Source organism: Lithobates pipiens, unplaced genomic scaffold, assembly GCF_037356315.1.
Source record: "Lithobates pipiens isolate NorthernLeopardFrog02 unplaced genomic scaffold, aLitPip1_a1.2 Scaffold_1, whole genome shotgun sequence".
NCBI classification, from domain to species: Eukaryota; Metazoa; Chordata; class Amphibia; order Anura; family Ranidae; genus Lithobates; species Lithobates pipiens.
Window position 1 is genome coordinate 210,171,225 of NW_027507685.1, and position 17,767 is coordinate 210,188,991.

General features: G+C 44.4%; 1 protein-coding gene across 1 annotated transcript in view; it reads right to left on the minus strand.

Annotated features, from left to right (window-relative positions):
• The window catches only part of LOC143982536 (cytochrome P450 2A5-like), a 71,015-nt gene that overhangs the window by 38,509 nt on the left and 14,739 nt on the right, over window positions 1-17,767 (minus strand). Inside the window, exons 3-4 of the mRNA XM_077481369.1 lie at window positions 8,562-8,724; window positions 2,234-2,386 (exon numbers count right to left, since the gene is read on the minus strand). Coding sequence (XP_077337495.1) covers window positions 2,234-2,386; window positions 8,562-8,724 — 316 coding nt within the window. The remainder of the gene's footprint in view (window positions 1-2,233; window positions 2,387-8,561; window positions 8,725-17,767) is intronic.

Genomic DNA, 17,767 nt, shown 5'->3' on the forward strand with positions numbered 1-17,767 from the left:
TGGATCAGCAGTATATATCTTGAGAATATTCAAAATGTGAAGATGGGTACTCTTACCACACCAGATGGACGCACATACCATAAGGCAGTGCATCTAATGCAGGTAACGTACTGGATCCCCAGTGATGGAACATTGCCAGGAGTGATACTGGTGTCACGGCTGTAATTCCAATCCACTCAAGGTTTGATGACCGTCCAAAACAGGTGGTTCCCAGGCAGGCGGCAAAAAGATCGATCCACACAATGGATAGCAGTGGAAGGAGGACCATCAATACACTAATATGGAGGAAAAAGAAAAAAAGGAGCCCCACATGGCGCAGGTCAACCAAAATGGTTTAATCCGTAAAAAATGTCATACAAAAGTCCATAATTGAGATAAAAAAGTGATCACAAAAACATTATAGCCATAAAAGCAATATGGGGAGCAAGGGGTGCGGCCAGACGCGTTTTCCACGAAATAGTCTTCAGCTGGGGAATTTTGTATGACATTTCTTTTTTTACCTATTAAACCATTTTGGTTGATCTGCGCCATGTGGAGCTCCTTTTTTTTCTCTCCATATTCGTGTATTGATGGTCCTCCTTCCACTGCTATCCATTGTGTGGATCGATCTTTTTGCCGCCTACCTGGAACCACCTGTTTTGGACAGTCATCCAACCATGAGTTGATTGGAATTACAGCCATGACACCAGTATCACTCCTGGCAACGTTACATTACTGGGGATCCAGTACGTTAAGCGCATTAGACGCACTGCTGTACGGTTTGTGCGTCCATCTGGTGCAGTAAGAGTACTGTCAGGGAATTAGTAGACCAGACTGTGTGGACTGCACAGAGGAAACCCAGAATGCATGTAGGCGAATAATAATGGTGTTTATTATATAATAGGTTATAAGTAAGTGAAAACAAACAGTGCACTACCAACCGCAAGACGCACAAACAACAGTCTGGTGAAGGTGAACACATGGAGGAGAGGTAAGCTGACAGAGAAAGATTACTGCATGACCATGACATATACTACATGTGTCTGCATGTATGAAACCCCTCCAGAATGTATGAAATCCCCTCCTGCCTATAGGAGTATGGCAACAACCCTCCAACAAAATACATTTTTGACTAAATTTATGAAGAAAGACTATTTTATATGTTTTTTAGGGAGTTTAACCAACTGGCATCCGTGCTATAGCCGAATGAAGGCCACAGCACGGACTTGAATTTACAGGAGGCTATCATATGACATCCTCCCCTTTGTACGCTCCCTGGCGCATGCTGTGATCACCGATTCACTGAGACTCGGGTGATCACAGATTCCTTACCACGTGATCAGCTGTTAGCCAATGACAGCTGATCACATGATGTAAACAAAAGCTCGGTAATCCTTTTTTTTATCCTCACGCTGACAGCGTGAGGAGAAAGAAAAGCCATTCACCGGCTTATATGTAAGGGACATCGGTCCTGAAGAGGAAGAGGCAATTCTACCTCATCTGTGCCCACCAGTCCCCCTGCCAGTGCCACCTGCCAGTGCTCACAGTGTCCACCAGTGCCACCTATCAATGCCCATGAGTGCCACCTATCAATGCCAACCAGTGGTGCCAATCAGTGCCACCTAGCCGTGCTGCCTATCAATGTAACCTACCAGTGCTGAGCAGTGCCCATTATTGCCACCCATGAGTGCCCATCACTGCCACCTATCGGTGCCCATCAGTGTAGCCTCATCAACGTACATCAATGAAGGAGAAAAATTACCTGTTTGCAAAATTTCATAACAAAATATAAAAAATATAATTTTTTTTTTTTAAATTGGTTGTTTTAAATGTTTTTTACAAAAAATTAAAACCGCAGAGGTGATCAAATAACATCAAAAGAAAGCTCTATTTGTGGGGAAAAAATGATACAATTTTCATTTGAGTACAGTGTTGTATGACTGCGCAATTGTCATTCAAAGTGCATCAGGGCTGAAAGCTGAAAATTGGTCAGGACAGGAGGGAGGTTTAAGGGCCCAGTAAGGAAGTGGTTAAGGAAAGTTTGTGTTTTTTGTCATTGTAAAAAAGAGATTAAAAAATACCACCAAAAGAAAGCTCTGTTTGCCAAAAAAATTTATAAAACCTATTTTTGGGGACACTATTGCATGACCAAGTAATTGTCAGTCAAACTCTCACAGCACTGAAAATTAAAAGTGGCCTAGAAAGAAGGGGGTGCAAAATTCTGATATTGAGGTGATTACATATTTTTCCTTACCTTTGGTCTTTTTTAATTCAGTCACTAGACATTGTGATTCCTCTACTATACGGTCTTCTATAGTCTTCTTCCCCAAACCAAAACCTCGCATTGTTGACAGAGAAAATCTACGAAGCTCTCTCCATCTGTTCAAGTCACTAGTAAAAATGACCCCTGGTTCACAAATTAAGCACAATGCATTATATACATGTTTACACATCATGTTGGTAGTTACAGGTATAAACTATAAAGTAATTCAGTACCAGCAGAGATGTACTATTGTATTCACTACTCTACAGTATTCACTGGTAATAGGATGAATCTGAGCATTGTTAGACAGATTAGTAAAGGCAACAAGTGATCAAAAACTAAACTCATTCCTTTAAGATAGGTTTCTGATAGGTGGAATGCTAAAATGAAAATATTGATTTATGGGTGCCATTGTAGAGATGCAGAAAATCTGTTCCTATGAGAACATACCAAAAAACGCATTGTTTTATATATATTTATAATAAATATCCCCCAAAAATATATAAAAAAACAATTTCTTTCCTCAGTTTAGGCCGATACGTAATCTTCTGCCTATTTTTGGTTAAAAAAAAACCACAATAAGCGATTGTTGATTGGTTTGAGCAAAAGTTATAGCGTTTACAAAATAGGGGATAGTTTTATGGCATTTTTAATAATATTTTTTTTTACTAGTAATGGCGGCAATCAGTGATTTTTATTGATTTTTTTATCGTGACTGTGACATTATGGCGGACACATCGGACATTTTTGACACGTTTTTGGAACCATTGTCATTTATACAGCAATCAGTGCTATACAAATGCATTGATTCCTATGTAAATACGAATGCATCTGAAGTTATGAATTATCCAAAGTAATGAATGCCGCATCTAAATGAATGGAACGTAACAAATACAAGTGCATCCGAAGTTATGAATTATACAAAGTAACGATTAACGAATGCCACATCTAAACTAATGGAACAGAATGAATAGGAATGCATCCGAAGTTACGAATGATCCAAAGTAATGAATGCCGATCATAAACAATCATCCGATAAACAACAAAAAAAAACACAAATGACACGAAAATGAAACAAATTGAATTTTTTGGTAGTGTAAATCTACCCCACACCATCCTGCTGCCACACCCACCACTGTGACAGGAGGTCATTGTGACATGAGAGGAGTATCTGGGCAGTGTGACAGGAGGGGGCAGTGGAACAAAAGGGGGCAATGGGACAAGAGGGGGCAGCATCACAGGAGGTGGGCAGCCATATGGGTCATAAAGCAGAATGGCAGTGCTGCAGATCTCGGTGAGTAAAGCATGAGTTATGGTAGAGATACTTTCCTGTTCATACAAAAGAAAACAAAAAGATCCCCCCACCCAGGATTCTGGAGATGGGCCTTACCTGACCCTTTTGTTGTCTATGGCACTGCACAGCACCCTCTGAATGGGGTCTGAACTGGGGAAGCTCTACCCAGTACATGTCCTGCTGACAGTAGCTGGCAGGATGCTGAAGGGGAAGGAGTTCAGGCGGCCCTGGATGTCAGCACTGACTGGGCAAATTGGGAAGCCCGTCATCCACTCTCAAAGATATCCTCTACTTCAGACAGCTGCTTCTCCACCATGTGCTTGTTATCTTACGGCAGAGGCTGAGGGGAGGCCCGGGAGCACTTTGCTGGGCTGGCCATGCAGCAGCCACTGTGACCAGTCCTGGCTCCTTTCTCTCACTGCAGAGCCTGCACTCTCCCATTACATAAACAAAAAAAGTAATTGGCGCACAAACGAATAATCCCTTCGTTAAGAACGGTTATCCACATGATGAGATACTCGTTATTTAAGATGATGTCCAATAGTTGGTATCAATGTGCAGCTATTAAACCACTTTGGACTTGGTGGAATAAGACAAAAAATAAACAATAAAACAGTGCAGCAAAGAAACCTGTGATATGATATGAAAAAACACATAAAAAAATCATTTATTAAATATAAAAAAACAATGACAAAGACATCTGATCCTCCTGGGATCTTAAAAGCATAAAATCCATCAATCATAAGAAATACAAACTGACAGATGTTTTGTGATAAATCACCCCTGCAGTCTTTTGTTTGTGACTTTAAAGTGATGGAAAAGCTGCACTGCCACCGATCAGCTGGATCATGGGGACTTGGTAATTGTACACAATCCTCACCCAAAGGGGGTAGAAGCAAAAGTTGATAAAGTGCAGATAAATGGAACTATGTTCCTGAAGTCACTCACTGTTGGTAGATGGACTGCGGCGCCGCCGCTCTGAGCCTGTGGGGTGGAGGGGAGGAATTCTATCCTGCTCCGTGTGTTGGTTCAGACTCGGAGACGGAGGTGCGGTGCACGCTGAGTGGTATGGACTGAAGTTTGATGCAAGGTGGCGTCCGCCTGGCATGACTGGAGACCTGGAGCGCAACGCAACAGTCGGATGTATCGTGCTGCCTGTCCGGCAGCCAGCTTTGAAAAAGCGCATGCGCGCGAAACATGTAAGCAGGCCAGTCGACATGGCAACCCTCCTCACCACTGAGCTTTCCAGGTGACCCCCAGCTGCTCGGACAGGCAGCACGATACGTCAGACTGGTGCGTTGCGCTCCAAGTCTCCAGTCAAGCCAGGCGGACGCCACCTTGCGTCCAACTTCGGTCCATACCACTCAGCGTGCACCGCACCTCCGTCCCAGAGTCTGAACCAACACACGGAGCAGGATAGAATTCCTCCCCTCCACCCCACAGGCTCAGAGCGGCGGCGCTGCAGTCCATCTACCAACAGTGAGTGACTTCAGGAACATAGTTCCATTTATCTGCACTTTATCAACTTTTGCTTCTCCCCCCCTTTGGGTGAGGTTTGTGTACAATTACCAAGTCCCCATGATCCAGCTGATCGGTGGCAGTGCAGCTTTTCCATCACTTTAAAGTCGCAAACAAAAGACTGCAGGGGTGATTTATCACAAAACATCTGTCAATTTATACTTCTTATGATTGATGGATTTTATGCTTTTAAGATCCCAGGAGGATCAGATGTCTTTGTCATTTTTTTTTATATTTAATAAATTGTTTTTTTTTTATGTGTCGTTTCATATCATATCACAGGTTTCTTTGCTGCGCTGTTTTATTGTTTATTTTTTGCACTCTCCCATTGTCTGCACCTGCATTCCTGTCCGGAGCTCCATGCTGATATCCTACAGGGGTCACTCATCTAGTTACCCAATGTGTCCTGGGGTTCCCCCTTCCAAATGCAGGCACTAACTGTGTGTTCGAGAAATCGCTGGTAGAAGGGGAGCCAACTGCTTGTGCAAGTGACTGCCTTGCTAGGGATTTTACGCCCCCCCCCCATTCTGGCACCATAAGATGGCTGCTTAAGCCACATTATGGAAGTGGCAGCTCTGTAAACGAATAAAAAAGCAGAAAAATCAGGTTTCTATTAAGGTAGCCTTGTCCAACCTGCGGCCCAAGGGCTTTCACAATTACACTTCATTCATGTCGAAGTTTTTCGGCAGCACCTATATTTGTGAGCAACCGCTTTCAAGGATGAAGCACAGGAAGGGCAAAATTAGAATCAAAATGTCTGATAAGTACCTTGAGAATTCATTTAGAATTGCTACTACATCCATGGAACCAGATATTGTTAGTGTCAAATATCACACTAGTTTTATGTTGCTCTCTTTTACATAGTTACATAGTAGGTGAGATTGAAAAAAAAAATACAAGTCCACAAGTTCAACCTATATGTGTGTGATTATATTTCAGTATTACATTGTATATCCCTGTATGTTGCAGTGGTTCGGGTGCTTATGTCTTAACTTATCTTTCACTTTTAGAATAAAAAGATTTGAAAAAAAAACAAACATACACATAACAAATGTATGTTCAATAGTAAACAGTAAAAATGCAGAAAGAGAAAAAATAAAATAATGTGGTAATTCAACTTGATCATGGAGACCTAACCAACAGAGTTCAATAGTGATCATTGAACTCAAAATCACATATGGTGTATAATTGTGTATGTATGGGAAGGATAGCCTCTAACACTGCGCTTTGTCAACAGTATCCTGTTCTGGAGACTGCATACTTAGTCCTTTCATCATTCACTGCAAGCCTAAAATGGGACTTGTGAGCTTGGAGACCATAGGCGTACACAACATCTTCCTTTGGATGGGAGGTGATTTAGATTTAGTGTCTATCCACAGGCCTGGTAGACTCTGCCATTAACCACCCTCCAAAAATATCACTATAAGGTAGTTTATGCTAAGGGTTTGGGTCCTGATGAAGCGGGGTTCCCTCAGAAATGCGTCAACTTCAACAAATTGCTCTCAAGATTATACACACACCATAATATAATTTGTTTTTACATTTTACTCCTGGGGGTATAATTAAAGTCCTAGATTTTTGTTGTTGCTCTTGAATCTTGCTCTTGAATCTTCTGTAAATTCAGGGATGATACCTCCAGGGGCTTAAATCCTTTTTACACACCCCCCTCATTTCTTCAAATGTATTCAGTAACTCACCAGCATTTTATGGCATCAACCAATCTTTTTCATAATTATTAGACCATAGAACTTTGGTGCACATTCTAAATCCTTAAATTTTTCCCAACAGCCAGAAATTGCTGAACAATGTAGTTTAGTAGTCAGAAAAAACTAAAAAAATCCAGAAATGTATATATATAATTGTTAGTGCTCCTGTGAACAATTATTCTTGAACCTTACTTTCCTCAAATTACTTTTTTAGCTTTGGGGTAACTCTGGGATTTTCTAACCTAAAGTATTTTAGGAATACAGAGATGAATCAGAGAGGTGGCCAGGATAACCGGACTTCTGAAGGCAATACATGTTTCTGCTGATTGGAGGATAGATAGGGAAGAAGACATTTGTGACTAGCAAGAGCATGATCCCAAAGATTTCCCTGTGTATCTGTCCACTATTCTGGAATCAGGACCAGGGTAAGTGATACAGTACTTGATCTGGGATATTTTTACAAGCACACAGGAACCCCCCTTTTCTTACCCTTTATAAGTTCAGTCCATGTTTGGATGGAAGCTGCCCATAGATCGATCGAAATTCGGACAGTTCAGCATGGACCGGCCAATTTCATGTGTCCATGTATGGGCACTGTGGTTACACAGAAGTTGATCTACCGATCAACTTCTTTATAGCTGTCCTGCTGGAAAACTTCTGCTTGATCAGCACTGCAGGCTATAGACTGTGGTGCTGATCAGTGTATTCTGATGGCCAGGAAGTCTCCCTTCTATCAGAGTACAAAGACAGTGACACAGGGGGGAAATTTCCCCATCCACCACAAATGTGTGGATGAGGGGACCAGGTCAGTTTTTTTCTTTCAACCCGCTGGCTGAATTAAAAAAATATGGCTAGTTTGAACCTTAAGCTCATCCTGAGTCAGGAACTTCAGCTTGTGAGTAGGGTAATCCTTTTCAGCAGGAGAGGCTCTAGTTCACATAGGTCTCTGATGTCCATCATGATGTTGTACACCAACCAGTCTTTTTCTATAGGATTCTACAAGCATTTAATAAGGCCATATGAGGTCAGTAGAGGCTCAGAGAGGGGTCTGGGGCTGTTTCCTAACATTCTCTAAGTTTCCTAATGGATATTTCTTTGAATGGCCTCTCTTCTTGCAAGTGGATATAATGCTAGATGCTCTTCGAACATCCAACGTCAAACTTTTTCATAGACAACAGTTCTCGCCACCTCTATAGTTGAGTTGAGTCTTTCCATTCAGTTGAGAGCAGGGTATTCATTGGATAGAATTATTCTACTGGAATCTCATCTTCACCCCCCCCCCCAAAACGAATGGTGAAATTAGGTGGCTGGATTCACATGCCCCAGCAGCATTCAAACCTGTTACATCATAGAGGAGTAAGTGATATTGCAGACAATTATTATAGTTCTTACTTCGAGCCTGTTGTAATTCTCTCATCAAGATTATTTTGATTATTTTGAGAATCATCTCTACTACCGAATCCTGCAAAACCAACCTCAAGAGCATTTCAAATGACCGACTGGTCCCAACTTAGCTTTGCTGCTGTTCTGAGACAAGTCACCTCTCCTGGCCACAGAACCTTTTCTATCTTTATCTACCACAACCGTTCCACTCCACTGACTGCTGCATGGGATGCGCATCCTTCAATGCAGGGTCTCTATCAGAGCATGGGGACTTAATAGTCAACTTACCATGTCTGTAATAATTCCAACAGTCAAGGGACTCCTGGTGTACCCAACAGTGATGGTAAATATCCCTAGTAGGGATATAGAAGGCAAGGAAAACTTTTTTTTCTTTGCTATTTATGTACAATTTACTCACCATAGTTCTGGTAGGTTGTGTCAAATGTTGCTATATCTCCTCTGGCTAAGAAATCATCAGCTCTGTCCACATAGACTTCTTTGACCGCATCGTATCCATTAACCACCACGACTGGACGAGACCCCAAATAGATGGTAAACACATCTCCATATTTCTCCCTTATCTGTATGAAAATAGAATATATTATTGTCATAAATTAAGGTGATTGTAAACCCTCACCTTGTAAAACAGCCCATTTAATTTCAAATAGAAAAGAAAGGCAAAACATTTGTGTTTCTGTGTATATATAGTATATTGCCAAATGTATTGGGACACTTGCCTTTACACGCACATAAACTTTATTGGTGTCTTAGTCTGTAGAATTCAATATTGCGTTGGCCCACCCTTTGCAGCTATAACAGCTTCAATAATTCTGGGAAGGCTGTCCGCAAGGTTTAGTAGTGTGTCTATTATTATTATTATTATTCAGGATTTATATAGCGCCAACAGTTTGCGCAGCGCTTTACAATATGAGGGCAGACAGTACATTTACAATACAAATCAATACAGGAGGGATCAGAGGGCCCTGCTCGTTAGAGCTTACAATCTAGAAGGGAGGGTCAAGTTGAAACAAAAGGTAATAACTGTGGGGGATGAGCTGATGTCTTTATGGACCTTGCTTTGTGCACTGGTGCAAATTATTTGGTGGAGGGGGGATTATGGTGTGGAGTTGTTTTTCAGGGGTTGGGCTTGGTCCCTTAGTTCCAGTGAAGGAAACTATTAAGGCATCAGCATATCAAGATATTTTGGACAATTTCATGCTCCCAACTTTGTAGGAACAGTTTGGGGATGGTCCCTTCCTGTTCCAACATGACTGTACACCAATGCACAAAGCAAGGTGCATAAAGACATGGATGAGCGAGTTTTGGGTGAAGGAACTTGACTGACCCGTACAGAGTCCTTTTTTTTTTTTTTTTTAAATGTATATTTATTGAAAAAAATTTTTTTCTGTAAACAGTACAAAAATGACATAAATACGGTACAGTAGTCAGTAACATTGGGTGGACATAATATGGGCACCATATTGTAGGTTACAAACGGGTTAAGTGATAGGATACACCATGAAGCTGTATACAATGGTGATAACATAACTGAAAAAGAAGGATAGAACGAACTAAGACATTGGAAACCAGACGTATGGGTGTTCTTGGTCTGATACGGTATAATACAGTAAACAGAATATCAAATCCCCCTAAGGTCACTTAAGGAGGGACCGGCAGAGGGGGTAGTCAAAGATTCTGGGTTGAATATGGAGGCATCCCATGGGTCCCATGTCTTGGAAAATTTGGGCAAGGAATCATGAGCTATTGCCGTCAAATGTTCCATCCTACGCATGTGAGCAATGGACGAGACTACATGTGCTTGTGTGGGGAGTATGGGAGATAGCCAATGAGCTGGAATTACTCTCTTGGCAGCCAGGAGTATGAAAGCCATTAGTTTCCTGGCATATTTAGGGAGGTCTAGGATCGGAAGGCCTAACAGGTAGTGTGTCGGAGTCAGTGGGATATCTCTCTTCAATATTGATTGAAGAATGGATTGGACCATAGACCAAAAAGATGTGATACGTGGACAATCCCAAAAGATATGAAGTTGTGTGCCAATATCCTGTAGGCACCTCCAGCATAAACGAGACAGTGAGGGATCATATTTATGTAAAACTTCGGGGGTCCTATACCAAAACATTAATACTTTATAAGCAGTTTCTTTCTGCTCAACACATCTCGAGACTTTGGAGATGGAAGTCCAGATCTCCTGCCATTGAGAGAGAGAAACAGCAACGGGTAGGATTTTGGCCCATTTCCGCATATAAAGGTGAGAGTCTAGAGTGGGGGGTAGTGAGTCATGTAGAATCCTGTAAATAGCGGATATGAGATCCTTCTGGTGTGAACCCTGGGTGCATAACATTTCAAAGGCGTTAGGTTTCTCTAGGCTCATGGCAGGAGATACGGAGCAAAAGTAGTGCTTAAATTGAAGGTAGGTGAAAATGGACCGTTGTGGAATGTCAAATTTATCCTGTAAGTCCGGAAAAGATAAAAGTTTGCGGGACACCGGGTGAACTAAGTGGCGGAGTTGGAAAATACCTGCTTGAGTCCACGGGGTCATAGCCATTGTGGACAAACTGTCAGGTATATCTGGGTTGTGAGTAACATTTAAAAGGGGTGGACAGGGGGAGGAAAGAGAGAACTTCTTGTGGCATTTTTTCCAAATATCCAAAGTAAATAGCATAGGAGCAAGGCAAATACGTCTGAGTTGAGATATAGAGGAGGAAAGGTCAGACCAGAGCATAGAACAAGGATGGACCGGGTCAGTGATACTCATTTCTATCTCTGCCCAACGACTCGTCGCAAAATAGGAGGACCAGGAGACCGTCGTAGATAGGTGGGTCGCGTAATAATATCGTATAATATCGGGAGCTCCCAGACCCCCATGTGAGCGCGGTGCAAAGACAACCGTATGGGCAATTCTATGTGCTTTGTCACCCCATATGAATTTAGTAAAGGCCCTTTGGATACTGCGGAGGTGGGACATGGGAAGGGCCACAGGTAAAGTTTCGAAGAGATACAAAAATTTAGGGAGTATTGCCATTTTAAGGACATTTATCCTACCTAAAAGGGACAAGGGACATTCCATCCATTTACGGAGTAGACTGTGCGTTTCTGAAATTAAAGAGAGAAAGTTAGCCTGGTATAGTGTGCGATAGGATGCTGTTAAATGAATGCCCAAGTATTTGAGCGAGTCAGAACGCCACTGGTAGGGAAAGGTGTTGCGCAAAGCGGCGAGAAGTAGGGGAGGGATATGAATGGGAAGCGCTTCAGTTTTAGCTGTATTAACTTTATATCCTGATATATTACCGAACGTTTCTAGGAGGGCATGGAGGTTGGGGAGTGAGGTGTGAGGTTTAGTTAAAGTAAGCAATATGTCGTCGGCAAACAAGGACAGCTTGTATTCCTTCCGTCGTAAAGAGACTCCCCTGATATCTGAGTCTTCCCGAATGCGGGCTGCCAGGGGTTCAAGGCATAATATAAATAACAAGGGGGAAAGGGGGCAACCCTGTCTAGTTCCATTGCTATGTGTAAACGTTGGGGATTTGAAGGATGCCAATTGAACTTGTGAGGTGGGATGGGAATAAAGGGTATGAAGAGCCGATACAAAGGAGCCTGAAAAACCGTAGCGTGCAAGTGTGGCAAACATGTAAGGCCAGCCAAGCCTATCAAAAGCCTTTTGGGCATCTAGGCTGAGAATAAGAGCAGAGCGAGAGGTTTTATCAAGCATGTCAATTAGATCAATGGTGCGTCTGGTGTTATCGCCCGCTCGTCTACCTAGAACAAAACCCACTTGATCGTTGTGAACAAGGGCAGGGATTATGGAAGAAAGTCTATTGGCTAAAATTTTTGTAAAGATTTTATAGTCTGAGTTCAGTAGGGCGATGGGCCTGTAATTATCTGGCAGGGATGGGGATTTGCCCGGTTTCGGAAGGACCGTGATATGGGCGTGTAGGAATTGCGAATGTGGAGTGACCCCTTTTTGTAAGGAGGAGTAAAGCTTTAATAAGTGAGGGCCAAGGATGGGAAGGAAAGTTTTATAATATTGATATGGTAGACCGTCAGGTCCAGGGGACTTATGTAAGGGCAGTTCTTTCACTACTGCCGCTAACTCTTCTGTCGAGATATCTGCATTAAGGGCAACTAGCTGTGACGGTGAAATTTTAGGCAGCTTTAAAGGGGAGCAAAAAGAATCAAAAGCCTCTTGAGTGAAGAGGTGTTTAGGGTCAGAAGCTAAACAGTTGTACAATTTGTCATAAAACGAGCCAAAAACTTTGGACATCGTCAAAGGACAATGGGTCGGGGAGCCGTCAGCCTGAAGGAGGAGGTCAGGATAGGATTGAAAGGGGCGCGGTTTAAGCTTATTTACTAGCATCCTGTGGGGTTTGTTAGCAAACTCATAAAATTTCTGCTTTGCCCAAATTAGGGCCTTAGAACATTTTTGCATATCTAGCGACCTCAAACGCTCACGAAGGGTCGTGACTGTGCGCAGACGGGTTACCGTAGGGGAAGCCAGGAGCAGATCTTCAGCCTTACGGAGCTGTAAGAGGGTTTCTTGCCTCAGGGCCGCCGAGTCCCGCTTTAAGCGGGCGCCGGCAGAAATACATGCACCTCTAAAAAACGCCTTGTGGGCTTCCCATAGGGTAGACACCTCTGCCACTGAACCCTCATTCAGTTGAAAAAATTCTGATAAAGTTTGGGACAGTTGAGCTTCGACAATGGGGTTGCGGAGGAGAAAGTCATTGAGTCTCCAATGACAGGTTCTCGGCATGGAGCAGGCAAGGGCCAGGTCAAGCTGAACCGAGGCGTGATCTGACCACGTTATGGGGTTCAGTTCTGAGGCCACCGCCGATGTCAGTAGAGGTGTTGATATAAAAAGGTGGTCAAGTCTGGAGTACATCTTATGTGGGGGGGAGAAAAATGAAAATTGTCTGCTAGTGGGGTGTTTGATTCTCCATATGTCCAACAGGTTATGGGTTCTAATTAGTTTACGAAATGTGGTGGACTGACGTTCCACTCTAGATGAGGTAGTGGAAGGAAAAAGCGTCTGTCTGTCTCTCCTTGGAGACATGACCATGTTGAAATCCCCCCCCATGATCATGAAAGGTTGAGCATAGTTACCTAAGCTGTCCAGTAAGTCAGAAAGAAATTGGATTTGGCCCGAGTTAGGAGCATATACATTAATCACAGTAAGAGAGCGTGAGAGATATTCGCAGTCCAGGAGAATATATCTACCATGGGGGTCTATAAATGAAGATTTCACCCTAATCGGGCAAGATTTCCTAATCAGGATTGCAACCCCTGCTTTGCCAGAGGGGTCAGAAGCCAGATAAGAATTTGGAAAGTGTTTAGCAGCAAATTTGAGAGAACCCCCAGGGCGAAAATGAGTCTCCTGGACCAGGACTATGTCCGCAGCCGAAGATTTGAACTCTTTCAGAGCCAGCCAGCGCTTATGAATAGAGTTCAAGCCTTTAACATTATAAGTAAGAACCCTTAAAGCCATCTTTATGGATTGGCATTAATGCAATGTAGGCAGAACAAACATGTATTAACCAAAAATACCCGTAAAAATTAACTAGGCAGTATAAACCATGGTGTATCCTGTGGAATAAAAGCAGATGTACGCATACAACATCGACTGTAAGGAAAAAAGCAACACAATACCTTGAACAATGTAGGTCAAAAAGAACCAATAGGCCAAAAAAAAGGCCCATAACAAGAAAAAAAAAAAAAAGAAAAAAACAGAGAAAAAGAGCCTGGGGGGTAAAAACCACCCAGGAGTCCACGGCCAAGGCCGCGGAACAATCGAAGGCACACAAGGGGTTCCATCTCATCGGGAGTGGCTCCCCTCGCCACCTTCCGACAGTGTCTAGAAATAGCAAAAAAACAATGTAACTTAGCTTGACTCCAGTCCAAAGGAGCAAAGAAAGACCCATAATTACGGGTATGACCAACCCCATAACAGGGGAAACATGGTGACTTAGGGGCCGAAATCAATCCCAACCAGGGTTGGGGAAGGGGTCCATCTCAAGTAGGATGTCTGGTGAATGGCGAGCGTTGAGGAGTAGAAAAGTTCTTCTGCGACCTCTGCCGAGCGGGGGTCCAGAGTCGTCCTGGAATGGAAGTGGGTTTGGGTGTCACGGGAAGAGGAGTGGGGTCTTCATCTGGAATCGGTGGTAAACCAAGGCTACGGAGAAAAGCTTCACTTTCCTGTAAGTCTCTCATGGAGTATTGAATTCCGTCTTTTGAGGCAGACAGGCGAAAGGGGAAACCCCATCGGTATGGGAGTTGATGATTCTGTAGATGCGTAGTCACCGGGCGGAAGCTTCTGCGTTTGGCAAGGGTGATCGGAGATAAGTCACTGAAAATCTGTATCTTCGTCCCTTTAAACTCTAGGCGGGATTTGTTGCGGGTAGCCACTATTAAAGCCTCCTTACTGTCATAGTAATGAAAACGTACTATGATGTCCCTGGGGTTGGCATCCGCTGGGGGCTTGGGGGCCAGGGATCTGTGCGCCCTATCCAGTCTCCAGTCAATGTCCGGAATCCGAGGGGCCACCACATTGAACAAGCTGAGGAGATATGGTCTAATTTCTCCCTCGCTAACGGTCTCCGGCACGCCTCTGATACGTAAATTTTGACGGCGTTCCCTATTCTCCAAGTCTTCTTGCTGGGATTGAAGCTGGGAGATTGATTGTTTCAGGCCGACATTGTCTTCTTCCAATACGTGAACATACTGGATCAGATCATCAAACTTCGTTTCCAAGACATCGGTGCGTTCACCAATTTGAGCTATCTCTCCCCGTAGTTCGTGTGCAAGTTTTCCCATTTCTTTAGAGACGTTGTTAGTCAGGTCTTGCAGTAGGGCCTTAAGTTTGTCATCAAGAACTTCTACCGTGACAGGGGCGGCCATTGTTTCTGGTGAGGCGTCTGAGGAAAGCTGAGAAGCGTTGCGCGTCACCCCTTGAGAAGGCGTTTGTGTCGACAGGGTGGCCGTCGAGGTTGGGGAAGGGGATGTAGGTCTGCTCAGAAAACGGTCAAGTGTTTGTGAGGGTCGCAGGTCTGGAGATTGAGACTGGGTGGGATGTTTTGGCCCGTACTTCACCATGAGGCGTTTGGACTAGAAGTCAGACAGTTGTGCTGTCCCCCGTTGTAGAGATGCTGATTATGCGTTGTAGGGGGAGTAGGAAGGCGGCTTAGGGCGACATTTAATGGTTACATGGTGGTCATCCTATGGGACCAAACATGTGGCCCCCACTGCAGAGAATGAAGCACATGAGCTACAAGGACCACACGGGTATAAAGGGTATCGCGGGGACCCGAAATGAGAAAGAGAATTCCAGGGGGGGATATCGTGCTGGTGAGGTGGAAGGATCTGGGGAGAATGGAGGAGCTGTGCTCACTGAGAGTGACTTGAGAGTCCCAATATGGCCGCCAGGTAGGCCAGAGCCTCAGTGTTCAGCTAAGGGCAGTGGTAGGGGGAGATGCAGAAGTCTGTTGCCCTGCTTGCGTGTGTACAGTGCAGAGCTAAGCCAGCAGGGGTAAGCAAGTTAGTGGACTCCCAGGGCTTCTCCTCACCTTAGGCCCGGGTGTACCAAGATGGCCGCCGGAGTTCCTCGGGAGCCTGAAGGACCGCTGCTGCTCCTGGAAACCTCCAGGAATGTCGCTGTGGGTGTTTCGCCGTCCTCGCGGTCACCCTCCGGTGCGTGCGGCGGTTTTACGGTGGGCAGATGCGTCTACCTGCTCGGTGGAGCCCGGAGCCTGCAGGGCCCGTCGGAGGAAGTAGGCCGCAAGATGGCGGCGGGACTCACACTGTGGCGCCGGCCGCGCACTAGGCCGCGAACGGTGAGAGCGCCGGGGGACGGAAATAGCGCCCGTAATCCGATCCGGGCGGCTTCCCCACTCAGGATGGGCTGTTTTGGGTCCTCGGCGGTCGATCCTGGGTGCGGATTGAGGTGGATGTGATCGGGGATGCACGGAGCTCTCCTCCAGTGCGTCCGTCCACCTCGGCTTCCGGCCACGCCCCCCTCCTACAGAGTCCTTTTGGGATAAATAAAGTGGAGACTACGAGCCAGGCCTTCTCATCCAGTGCCTGATCTTACAAAGGCGCTTCTAGAAGAATGGTCAAACATTCCTATAGACACTGTATTATTGGGGGTTGTATAAGTCAAGTGTAGCACCCACTAGCGAGACCAATCCACACCAGAAACTCAATTTCAGGGCTTTTTGACCCACTTTTATTAAAAAAAGAAATGAAAATGTCCATCAATAATTCCCACGCAGGGGTTTCATTTTCACAGCAGTAGTAAATAGAAAAATACCAAGCCACCTGGCTCTATAGTCAGCAGTACTGCCGTTTAGGCTTTACCCTTCAGCCCTCTTGGCCATATAACAGAGATCGCGTACAAGGACTGTACCTCTTTTAATCTTCCTTACTGCTCAGCCCACAGCTTTGGGCCCTCTGACTACACAATGCAGACATGCATGCTTCTCCCTTGCTTGCCTGGACTCCTCGGGAGGGTGGAGCCCAGAACCATGGTCAGGTGTCTAGAAATAGACCAACACACAACTGACCAGTCAGTGTGCTGGTGAATCCCAAAATCTGGACCCAGGACTGGGGATTTCATCCCACCTGGATCACTACGAAATCCCCGGGCTCCAGATCCCAAAACAGATTTCAGTAAATAATGAGGAAACTGAAAAGTCAGTTTCCTCCTAACGTTGCAAGCTCCCTCGAGCCCCTCAACCCGCCTGGTTGAAAATGCTGGGTCCATACACTGGTGTGTTACCACACTACCACAACACACTAAGAAACCTTGTGGACAGCCTTCCCAGAAGAGTTAGCTGTTGCATATGTAAACCCAAAAAATTTAAGGAAAATGATAAATGGTTCTCAAACTCTGGAGACTATAGTAAAGTATGTTAGGTATAGGTATAAATGTGTGTCTAGGTGTGTCTAGGTATCTGGTTTTGGGTCTTCTGTGACTTGCACAACTTTTTCTTTGTAAAGGATAACGGCATGTTTAAATAAAAATGCATGTGTGGATTTCTCCTACTCCTACTTTTTCTGGACCTTCTGTATATTCTAGAGGACTACACATCATACAAATAATGGCTGGCTTGAATCCGGTTCCTGAGGGACAATACAGACAGATCTTGTTTCACACACTGTAATACCAAAGGTCCTCTCAATTTGTAGAGCCAACGGAAGGTGCACAGATCAAACCCTCCAAGCGTTCCCCTTGTGCTGGATTCAGGTGCTGGCTTGAGAGTCCATCACTCTTCCACACATACCTTGGTATAATCCGAAGAAAAAGCCACGCAGCGATTATGTCTTTACAGTCTGTACACACGACCGGACTTTCTGGCAGAAAAGGCCTAACGTTCTTCCCGACGGACTTTCGACCGGAGTTACGTCGGGCTTCCAAACGAACGGACTTTCCCACACATGTACGGACTAAAGTCAGTTCGAAAGTCCATTCGTTTTGAACGTGATGAGGTACGACGGGACTAGAAAAGGAAGTTGAATAGCCAGTAGCCAATAGCTGCCCTTACGTTGTATTTGGTCTGTTGGAGCAGCATACAGATGAACGGTTTTCCCGATAGGAATTAAGTCCGTCAGACA